At 42.9% G+C, this 12,399-nt stretch overlaps 1 protein-coding gene across 3 annotated transcripts in view; it reads right to left on the reverse strand.

The window, feature by feature from the left end:
• The window catches only part of IPCEF1 (interaction protein for cytohesin exchange factors 1), a 511,939-nt gene that overhangs the window by 402,598 nt on the left and 96,942 nt on the right, over positions 1-12,399 (reverse strand). The window contains exon 1 of one of the 3 annotated variants that reach the window (XM_086927392.1): positions 10,031-10,174. The exons of the other annotated variants lie outside the window; for them this stretch is intronic. Within the exon in view, the coding sequence (XP_086783518.1) occupies positions 10,031-10,033 (3 nt within the window). The 5' untranslated portion in view covers positions 10,034-10,174. Of the gene's footprint in view, positions 1-10,030; positions 10,175-12,399 lie in introns of those variants that run through there. 3 annotated transcript variants of the gene reach the window in all.

The raw sequence follows: 12,399 nt of genomic DNA on the forward strand, positions 1-12,399 counted from the left end.
TATCTGTGATTTTTTCTTCTCCATAACAAGGAATTCAAAATGAAGTCTATTTTTTTTAGAATAGGAAATTAAGGTATTTACAGCTGTCATGGATAAGTAGCAATTCGAACAAATGTAATTTTAATTGAGTCTACTAAGATCCACTGAGATCAAAATAAGGTACTCTATCTTAGTTTAGTGAATCTATGTAAAATGTCATTAAAGTTAATTTAGCTGGTCACATTTCAATCTAAACATTTTATTTTTGTTACATTCCAAGTAAATCCAAAAGATTCAAACATTTGCTTTGCACAATATTTATTTATGTCAAGATTTCAGAGCCTTTCAAATTTACTTTATAATCTGTTAAGGCAGAAAAGAATGTAACCACTCCAGAAAAGGACAGCAAAGATAGTTCAAGATTATATATATATATATATAAAAGAGAATTTCATCTGCAAAGAGATATTTTAAGTTGATTTTCGTCTTGCACAAAACCTCTATACCAGGAGTTTGCCTAATTCTATATAGGGAAAGTTTCACTGACCAAATAAATAAAAATGGCTAAAGGGAAAGTCTAGTCTCACATCTCAAAGGAGGGGAATGAAACGTAGGGAAATACTATTCACAAAAATAAACACTTTGAGTGACTCATAGAAGTGAAATATTAGATCAATTATTACCGATCCAGAACTATGCTACTCTAGTGTTTTAAACATAAAACTCAAAAGTATTTTTGGTGTTTAGTCTTATGAGAGCTTCTGGACGTTTACATTTAAACAATGTATTTAAATTATTAAAAAATGACCTGGCAGTATCAGAGATTATACTACCTTTTATAAAGCCAAATTCTTCATGCCTGACAAGACCAGGTAAGAAGAGGTCTAGACATAAAGCGAGAATTGTTGCTAACTGGCAGTTCGAGCTGGATTGTTCCCATTGGAGCAAGACTGGTTTGCAAATGGTTGGGTGAATGCTGAGGTGGCATGGTGGGCAAAAGATCGATGGGTTTGGAATGCATTCCAGAGTGATTGCTAGTGGTCTGACTTATTGCAATCATCCCTTCCATCACTTTTTGTGTGTATGATTCAACACCCTAAGTGGCAAGGGTATGGCAAGACCTGGGTCTCTAGCTCGCTGTGCTGCTGGAACCAAGCTACACAAGACTGAAGGTTCTCTATCAGGGTGAAACTGGTAGTGTGTTACTTGTGTTCAGTTTTAGGGAGGACCTGGCTTGGCAGTTCGGGCTGGACTGTTCTTATTGGAGCAGGGTCAAGATTGATTAGCAGACGGCTGAGTCCAACTTGAGGTAGCAGAGTGGGCAAAAGAACAATGGGGTTGAATGCTACTGTGAGTGATTGCCAGTGGTTAGTCTTATTGCAAGTATTCTTCCCATCACATTTTGTGTGGTTGATCTAGTGCCCTAAATGGCAAGGGTATGCCAGATGTGGGTTGCTTCCTCACTGTGCCACTGGAACAAAGCTACACTCGACTGGACAGCCCCAATCAGAGTGAAACTGGTCTTGGGTTGCTTGTGTTCCATTTAAGGGAAGACCTGGCTTGCAAGTTTGGTCTGAACTGTTCCTATGGGAGTGGTGTCAAGACTGATCTGCATATGGCTGTGTCCAAACAGAGGTGGCATTGTGAGCAAAAGAACAGTGGTTTGGAAAGCTACACCAGATGATTGCCAGTGGTGAGACTTATTGCAAGCATTCCTCCCATCATCTTTTAGTTTGTGTGTGCTAATGAACCATTTCCATGTGGTCTGACATAGATCAATGAAGGTATGTAAGAAAACAAATATATTGTTCTCAACACAGACTTATCACATACCAAATCCCAAAATACATTAAACATTATATCATATCATACGAATACACTCTTAACTACACACATTTTTCCTAATTCATCGAGCATTCATTAAAACAAGTACAAGCAAATCCTGATTTTATAAAAAAAAACATATTAACTGTTTAACCACATTGTACAAAATCATAACAATATAAAACCATGCATTTATAAATTTGCCATGTAATACTTGGTGTATTTATTAACAACATAGAAAAGCGTACAAAGATAGTAAACCTCGGTGTGCACCAAAATGCATTGTGCTGCATACATACAAAGAGGAAAATGCCTTTCAGGATTGTTTCAGTGCAGAAAGGTGCCCCTACCTGCACAAAAACAATCCACCCCTTAATGTAGGAACCCTTGCAGCATGACATAAGGGTGCCTGCATTGGATCTAGACAGCGCACAGTGCACCAGCGCAAGGAGGGAGCAGAAGTGCACCATATCTTAGTAGATATGGTGCATTTCTGCTCTCTCCAATTCACGCAACGTAGCACAGCTGGTTGCCTAGCTATGTTTTGTGCATGAAACCTTAGTGAATCTGCCCCTATGTCAGAGTACAAGGTAACATAAACACCTGCAGTTGCATAATTTAATTTGGCAGGTTTTTTGAAAATTTCAATGTCACACAAAAAAGCCATTTGAATCATAATTTATTATTTTATAGCATATTATTATTTCATAATTACCAGTCTGTTCCTAAACACACAAAAAGAGTTTGACAGGATGTCCTCACACACATACCAGGTGTCATGCTTCATCATAGGATATCCCCACGTTCTCCATAAACTTTGGTTTGATGAAGAGAAGGTCTATGCCCTGAGATCAGGGGGCGCTTATTCTGGCCTAGCATATGTGAGATAAGGGCCTCTTCCCTGCATCGAAACCATGACCAGCGCCCAGCTGCTGGCCCTGCCCTGAGCGTGGACCGGTGGGTTAGCGGACCACGGGAAGGGACACATGAGAAGTTAGCCCGTGGCCCGGGGATTGCTACCGGCCCACAGCGGCCTCCAGGGTGAGCGTCATGGCACCTCGGTCGAGGCCTGGACCCTCACCATGGTAGCGATAGGCTCATCGGCATCTGCAATTGTCTGCGCCATACGACGGAGGAGGGGGAACCCCCTTGTGTTCACGTTCCCAGGGACAAGAGACAAGGTGAGGAGCTCCGGCCGGGAGCTCCCTGGTTAGGGATTGCCTGTATGGCCCTAATCTCCTTGAATCCACCCCCTCCTCTGACCTTTATACTCACCTGGGGTTCTTATTAACTGCGGTGCTTCTACTCTCCTACTCCCGCGTTTGATCTCCAAACCTCAGAAGAACCGTGAATTTTTTTTACCGACCACAAAGCCCTAGTAACATGGCCGATGCCCGGTGGAGCTGCCTAGTCAGCTATAGAGGAGATTGGCTGTGGATCACGTCCTCGACCGTCACCTACCCAGCCGGACATTGGGCAAAGTTTCTTCATCTCTCCCCTGTGTCTCCTTCCTCCCCCACCTTTCCGACAAATTCTCAGATGATCTGCCAATGGCGGTGCAAGATGATGACCCGGTTCCACCATCTTAGCGGCTTAGACCAATTCTCTTGCTGCTGCACTGCTCCCTGTGTCGCCTGACTGTCCTTTACCTCTAGTCGACGCCCCCTTGTCTCTTCCACCCCTCTCATCTTGTACAGTCACCGCGACACTGGATGTGGTGATTGCTGGTCCCCAGCTGCTTTGTTTGACTCTCCTTGACTTGTGGTTCCTCTGAAGTTCTTTCCCCTTACCGGTCTACCTGACCCCATCAGCATTTTAACCCCTTTTTACTTTTCCCCCTCTACCTTCTATTCCCCATAGGATGTGTGTCTACTTTATGCTATGCTCTAGAAACTCATGATGTAATCTTTGTAACTCGCTAATCCTCATGTAAAGCGCTCTGATACCTCTGGGTCTATCCAGCGCTATATAAAACTCTGTAAATAAATGAATAAATTAAAAACCAATGTGGAAACCCAGTATGGTCTTTTCTTCGTAGGGTACCACTTGGTATTGAAACTTTGGAGTAGAGAATCGGGGAAAGAGTGCCCCAACCCCAATATGATGCCAACATGTTTCTGCCTAGTGGTTCAACAGAGTCCATGGCATTCATCAGGACAGATATCTGATCCACTTAAGTATATACCCTTAGTATACCCTAAAGAAATATTGGCATATTACTTGCCACCATCTACAGTTCATAGGTTACCTAGTTAACTGGAAAACATTAATAAAATATGTGTGTTATAAATATATACTTATTCAGACTGATAAAACTGGACCTAAAGTCCCTCAATCTCATTTATGAACAGCGTGGGTATATCCTATGATGGAGCATGGCACCTGGTAGGTGTGCAAGGACATCCCATCAAACTATTTTGTGTGTGTTTAGGATCAAACTGGTAAAACCAGGCACCCAAAGTACAGTGGAAAGATGAACAACCAGCTCAGATGATCACGAGTAGCAAGGGGTAAGAACCCACTCCATCAACAAGCAGAGACACAACATCATAGTGAATTTGAGTAGAACCAACATCACAGTTGAAGAACAAGGAGTCCAGTGGTGGCTCCTCCGCTAAGGAAGAGGAGTGTTTCCCTACTGCTTTTAAGCAGTATAAATAAAGGTAAAATAAAATGATAATAACTAAGTTATTATCATTTTACTTTTTTCCTTGTTGTGACAGCTTTGCTGGGCGGGGCTGCTCTGCTGACAGAGCAGCAGAGGGTAAGAGGGGTTTGTACTCCTTAAGTACGCATGAATGTTTGGCCAGCCGTCTAAGGCCGTCCAAACAGCCATGCACACTTTGCAGATTCTCCATGAAGGCTGCATTACAGCCTGTGCGGAGAACATGCCCAGGCTCCCAGGGCCCGTCTGAGCACCAAACCATGGAGCTCAGACCATAGTACAACGCTGCATTGCCACGTTGTGATTGGCTATGGGGAGCCTGGGTGCTTCCTGGGTGCTCTGTGTTCCTGTTCCAGAGACAATGGGGGGAGGAGAGGTAAGATGGTAAATTATTTTCCTCTTTACCCCTTCTCCCCCCCTACTCTCCACCGTCCCACCCCGATCTGTACCAGCCGCCACTGAGGGAGTCCTGTCTAAAGGACTACGATTTGTCCCTACCCCTAAAACTCTACACTGAACTTTAGCCATATAAAATTGCAAGCATTCTCTGGTGAATGCGAATCAAACCCAGAGGGTGACTCCAATACAGACTTGAGGAAGTAGTCCACTTTCCAACCTATGACACAATCACTACCATGCGAGGTTCTGGCCTTTGAGCAGGTGGTACTAAGGGAAATTAAGGGTATTGACCACAAGGAAAATAACACCTTCCATAATCTAACAAAAAAGGAATCACATGCATTGATGACCCAGAGTAACAACAACTTTCTGATAAAAACCATCGCGAATGGAGGGGCCATTGTAGTTATGGACAAATGCATGTATGATGTGGAATGTCACCGCCTCTTAGATGACAGGGGGAATTATGAAATTCTGCGAGAGGTTCCCACCCCGAGGCTGAGTAATAAAATCAGAATATTGGTGGAAATAGCAAGTGCACATGAATGGATAACAAAACATGATCCAGTACTCCTAATAGCAGAGAAACCTGGAACCCCAGATTCTACACCTTATCTAAGATACACAAACAGAGGAAACCCCCCCTGAGTGGCCTATTGTCCCAGGAATTGGGCCTCTACTTGAACCCCTATCAAAGTTTTGTAACTGGTTCTTAAAACCTATAGTCCAAAAATCCACATCAAACTTAAGTGACACAAAAAATGTTTTATGTTTACTGAATGACCTGGAGATCAATGTGGGAGATTATCACCATGAATATAGAGGCCCTTTACACCAGCATGACATCTGGTGCTGATGCGTAAAAGTGTTTTCATTCACAAAGCCATTGCAAAAGGCAGTGGCACAAAATAACCAACATTAATTTTGTACAGAAATATCTCCCTCCCCCTATTGTTTGCACAGATGATATTAACATTGCTCTTTCAAATTGGGATCTTGCAGTTAATGCTGCAGTACAACAAATTGCCCCGATAAAGACTTTTAAAACTAGCCTTGCCAGGAAACAAGAGGTCTGGTATTCAGAGGAACTGCGTAGTCTCAAACGTCTGGCTAGAAAGTCTGAAAAAACATGGAGAAAATCCTCCTTGGAGGAAGATAAAATCAATTACAAAAAGAATCTTAACATCTATCATAAAGCCATACGATCAGCACGGAAAAACCACGTTACTGCTCAGTTAGAAGCAGCTGGCAATGATTCAAAAGTTCTATATCAGATTGTCAACACATTTCTGAAACCAACAGCTTGTGAAAGTGCAGACATGGCTTCACAACATCTCTGTGATAGTATTTCCTGTTTCTTCTCTGAAAAAATTGATGCCATCTATAACAAAATAGAGGCACTTAGCCCTGACATAAGTAGCCAGGATAACTATACTTTGATACAGACAGCACCCATCAACACCTACTCTTTTAACGATTTTCCTGAAATATCGCTAATAGAGGTCCAGAAACTGTTCACTGACATTAAAAGTGGAAGCCCGGCGGACCTGCTCCCAGCCAGACTTATGGGTCCGCTAGGGAGTACACTAGGCCCTGATGTTCAGAGACTGGTGAATCTATCACTTACATCTGGAGTTGTCCCACAGTGCTGGAAAAAAGCCCTAGTTAGAACCATTAGGAAGAATACATATATTCCTTGGACCAACATGTCTAACCTGAGGCCCATCTCCCTTTTGCCATTTCTAGGGAAAATCATCGAAAAGCACACCAACAAGCATCTATCCACCTACCTAGAACAATCTGGTAGCCTCGATCCATCACAGTCAGGTTTTAGGCCAAAATTCAGCACTGAAACGGCCTTGCTGTCGATAACAGATGACCTGCGGCTGTACCAGGACAAGGGCTACTCTGTTGTCCTGGTGCTGCTAGACTTATCGGCAGCGTTCGATACGATTTCCCATACCATCCTGATCGAACGACTGTCTGTGAGTGGAATCGGCGGTAGAGCACTGGACTGGATCAAAAGCTTCCTCTCCAACCGCACCCAATCTGTCACCATGGGTGAGTTTAGGTCGGAAGAGGTTAACATTACCAAGGGGGTCACGCAGGGTTCTTGTTTGAGCCCGACCTTATTTAACACCTATGTGGCTCCCTTGGCAGATGTTACTAGAGCTTTTGGATTCTGCCCAGTGTCCTACGCTGATGATATGCAGCTGCTCTTCCCTTTTAAACAACTTACCCCGGAAATTATGCAATCCTTTTCCGATGGGATGAAGGCAGTTGCAAGGTGGATGTCTTCCAACTTTCTTCAATGTAATGTTGGAAAGACAGAGGTGATGCTCTTCGGGGAAGCCAGGGTCCAATGGTCCCCCGATTGGTGGCCTTCTGATTTGGGCCCAGTTCCTGAGCCCAAAACAATAATCAAGAACTTGGGAGTTAGATTGGAGCCGGAGCTGACCATGAAGCAAAATGTCAATACTACTGTGGGATCCTGCTTCCATGTGATTGGTCTCCTCCGTAGAATTTTTCCTTTCCTCCCTGACTCCCATAGGAAAACCTTAGTTCAGGCTTTGGTTATCAGCCGCCTTGATTATTGTAACGGTCTTCTGGCAGGTGCAAACGAGGTTTTGGATCGTCTGCAGGTGGTGCAAAATACAGAAGCTAGGTTGGTGCTAAACGCACCCCCCAGATCCTCCTCCAAACCGTTACTTCACAAACTTCACTGGTTACCAATACGTCAACGAGTGAAGTTCAAGACCTGCTGCATCATTCATAAGGGCCTCAATCAATTGGGACCAGAGTATTTGGCCAGCAAATTTGTTCCTTATGTCCCTACCCGTGCCCTTAGATCCAGTGACCAGTTGTTACTGAGTGTTCCTAAGATAACTAAATCTAGGCTAGGTGGCAGGGCTCTGTCCGTAGTAGGTCCCAACCTCTGGAACTCACTCCCGCTCTCATTGAGGCAATGCCATAACCACCTTCAATTCAGAAAATACCTGAAAACCTTTCTGTTTAGTTCATTCTAACTAGCACCTTTGTTGGTTTATAGGAGCTTCACAGCACTTTTTAACTTCATTGCTTCCTTTATCAGTTTCCTTACCGGTTGTCATCAGCGCGGAGATACTCCTACGGGAGTTTATTCACAGCGCTATATAAACACGCAAATAAATAAACTGCATTAGTGAAGGCAAAGTACCACTTTGAAGGGTGGGTTCGGGGTCCCTTGCAATTTTGCACCCCAAAAATGTACCTCAATAGAATGCCCATGGACTGATGAATCAGAGATGGTGTTAAATCTCAATTTCATGAGGCAACGCGTCCCCGATATCTCAGCACATTAAAATTTCTGAAATATTGTCAATTAGGTAAAGGACCTACTATATAACTGAGTTCCAGATAAGCAGGATACATTTAAGGGTTTAAATATAAAATTCAAAAGATGAAGTACAGAATAAACAACACAAAGGCGATCAGCAAATAGAATATGACAGATAAGTGTGAAATGGAAAATAGTTCCAAGTGGGCCGCAAAATCAATAAAGAAACGCACAGCATCACTAGTAGAATCGTAAGGTCTTCGGGCTCACCCCCAAAATCAAGGGTTTGTATAGGAAATCTTCCTATAGAACCGAATAGAATGTGCACATTCATTATAGTGTGAGCAAATGTATCATCTTATTAGCAAATCAAAACACATTTTTATTACATAGCATATTACTTTAGTACCTAAGCAATATTTTACTACATGAATATTGATTCCGCCCACTTTATGCTAATGTCATCCAGAGATGGTAGAATAAAGTAGCTACATAAACAACAGTAAACTAATCTGAATTAACAGGGTACAGTGAGCTCAAGGAAAGAACTTGAACATAGTTACCATTTTGTGACCATGCTGGGAAGATGTATGGGGTACAACAAGAACATGACTCTGCTTTACTGTGTGCTGCAAAAATATCAACTGTGAAATGTGCAGGGGGGAAACATTAATTTTGGAAGACATGGCTACTAGGCCTAAATTGAGGCCTGGTTAACAAGGGTCTGAAAAAACACTTCTACATGTCATAGGATTTCTTTTTCAAAGATAATAGCACAATATCCGTGTATACACTTGTAATCAAGAGTAAATCTACATACTGCAGCTGTTGATGCACAAAATATAAATGCACAAAAATCTTCAATGGCTACACACAAGCTATATGGTGATATACAATTTCCATTGTGATTCTCAGTGCACATGTTGTGAACCTTTGTGAGTCCTAAAAGGAAGGGAGTTGAAATGGGACGTTCCTCCCTCTTGTAACTCTCAAGGTTTGCACTAACACGAAGCACTGAAGGAGCAAGGGTAAGCAAAGAATGCCAAGAGTTCTCTTAGGGAGGCAGCCACTATTTCAAGTACCTGGAAGTGCCCACGAGCATAAACACTTACGCATTTGGAGTTGTACTGTACAGTTTTGGAAGAGTAAACAGGCAATGCAACAATGCATTTGTACTTTTTAACCTTTTTGTAAATATCTGAAAATATGTTTCTGCCTTGAGAAATCTGTCCTCTAAAAAACATCACTTTTACTGCTCTTTTCTCCCTTTTCTCACTCTGATAACCGATTTACTCCTGAACTTGACATAAGTAAATTTAGAACCTGTTTTATGACGAAAAATACCTGTAAATAGTTTATAAATAGTCACAAAGGTGTGTGCTTCGGGTGGTTCCCCATCACTTTCAGGTATATGCACACTGAAATTCCTACATCTGGGCATACTATCACCTGTCAGGGAGACACACCCGGTCCCAGAGAGCAAAAAGTGATAAATGAAAACGTTCGAATTAAAATAAATCGCCGATGATTCCGTGAGTACATTCCATCCCACAGATTTTAACTTGTCTATGCCGTTACGGAAAGACATAGGTAACTGAGAAGGTGAGTGACACAAAACCAAGATAGAAATAATGGAATGTACTGCTCCATGAATGATCGAATTATGATGGTCTTCAGCTGTGTCTGACAGATTGCTGTTTGGGTATCTTGCCCAAAAATCCCTTAAAAGCATTTTACACGGAAATTCCTTACATTTGCCAAGATCCATTCCATCCTCTGACCCTTTGAATTGACACAGTGGCCTTCGGCTTTCTAAACACTTGTTTAACTATTGCCGGCTTTCTTACCATTGCCTTCCTTGAAAATCACTATTAGCTGCCTTTAGAAGTGCGTTCATCTTGCACCTTATACATATTTTAATTGTTATAAGTCTCCAATGACGCTTGCACTGAAGAATGGCTCAGTAAACAAACAACACACCTTTTGACTCTAGTTCCGGGCATTTACTTAAATTACGATTTATTGGCTGGGTATTTTCTTATATTACGTTCTATTGGCTAGGTATTTTCTTATATCACGATCTATTGGTTGGGTAGTTTCGTATATTACGATCTATTGGCTAGATGTTTTCTTCCGTTGTGGTCTACTGGCACGGTCGTTTCCTACATTAAGTACTATTGGACTAGGTATTTACGTGGCCTGTTTTCACTGGTCTTACGTGTCACCGTCATGTTTTTTACATGCAGAAAGCCCTAATCACGCAGGATGGGTAGAGGTCAGAGATTTAGAGATACTTGGATACTAAGAATATCTTTAAAGGTGATATGCGTATACACGGGTATCAATGGAATACTACAACTCTTATCTCTGACATTAAGTGGTTTTATTACTATTGTATATACTCCAATTGACTATTTATTCTCTAATATCCTCATGCAAACTGCCAAATACCGGCCAGGAGTACTTATTGGGTGGAACCAACGAGGCTGGGGCAGTTAACTCTTCACGTAGTTTGAATTTTGAGCATATTTATTGTGTGCTAAAGTACATGATTTTATTATGATGTTTTTCCCGGGGTCATATGTTTGTTCCCTGACTAGAGTCGGTATTCTGTCCTTGACCCTGGCTCATGTGACAGACAAAGATGAACTTCTTCTTTCTGCCTCTTTCTCACAATTTAGAGGAACTTAACTAGTCTCATCTCCCAGGCAAGTATATTTCCTTCCATATCCCTCCAGCTAAGAAGTAAGGGGCAGATTTACAAGCCCCTTGTGACACTTTTACGCCGCCGTTACGTCACTTTTGTGACGCAGTGGCGGCGTAAACAATGCGCCACATCGCGACTTATTTACAACGTGACGCATCTAGGCAGATGTGTCACGTTGTAAAGCCCTGCGCCACAGGAAACCTGCGTCAGGTTTCATGTGGGCTTTCCGTTGCAGGGTGGGCGTTCCCTCGCAGGAAAGCCCCGTAAAACTGACGCAGTGACATCTACAAGATTTCACTGAGTCAGTTTTACGATGCTGCTGCGTCAAATCCTTACGCCTGCCTGAAGCAGGCGTAAGGAGTGACGCACCACGTTGAGTATGGGTGGCCCCTGTGCATTGCAGGAGTTGCGTCGCGCTTGCGACGCGACTCCAGCAATGCGACCCCCATAAGCCACAAGATGCGTCACGCATCTTCCCTTCCTTGCACCATGGTGCGCCGCATTGTAAATGCGGCACATCTGTGATGGCGGAAGGAGAGGATTGCATGACGCATCTGTTCTGGCGCATCCCTGCTGATTTGCAGAGATGCGTCAGAACATATAAATGTGCCCCTAAGTTTTGCCCGTTTGCTCCTCGTGAGCACAGCATGATCTTTCTATCATTGACTTGCTCTACAGCAACCCTGCAGCAGCATCTCCTCCCCAATGGCGGAGGAGCGTCGCCCACTGCCTGGCTCAGAGCCAGCAAATGAAAAATAAAATTATGTCCTAGCATTGTTTTATTTTTCATTTGACGTCTCTGAGCGAACGCTGTTGGGAGGGGTGGGGCCGAGGCATGGAAGGGGGATGAGGAGTGCTATGTGCACTCTGTTTGTGTGCATATGTGTCTGGCGGTCCAACATACATGCGCACTTAGGTTTCTCTAACCCAGCTGCATTGAACAGCTGGGCTGGCGAAACCACACAGACTCTTTGGTCTGAGTTCATCCTCTTTCCAGCCCGCTCAGGCCAATCCCTGTGCTGTTCTGCAGCACCGGGATTGGATGGGAGTCTGTCCCAGGGTCTGCTGGGACCAGGAAGAGGACAGGAGGTGCCACGCGGGTGGAGACTGGTGGCTTCAGGTAAGTTCTCTTTTTTTATATATATTATCACTAACACCCCCGCGTGACCTCCTCCACGCTTAAATAAACATTCAATCGTACATTGCATTGTGACAATTTTGGTTGTACTAGTGAATATTGAGCCTAAGAATATTAAGATACAAGAATATCGCTGCCAGAATGTCGAAGGACAAAATATCGAAAGGTAAGTGCATATAGAGAAAGTATAGATTTACTATTCCTAAATCACATCTTTGTACCTTGAGAATTTATATGTATATTGTCAAACTACATAGATGTGTAGTTAGGTATAGAAAATATATTCTTATTTACCTATTGATATTTTGGCTTCGATAACTTGTCCTAAATATTTGTACGCCTCTATATCCTGGTTGCGATATTCAAGTAGC

This window comes from Lissotriton vulgaris, chromosome 6 (genome assembly GCF_964263255.1).
Source record: "Lissotriton vulgaris chromosome 6, aLisVul1.2, whole genome shotgun sequence".
In the NCBI taxonomy this organism is placed as follows: domain Eukaryota; kingdom Metazoa; phylum Chordata; class Amphibia; order Caudata; family Salamandridae; genus Lissotriton; species Lissotriton vulgaris.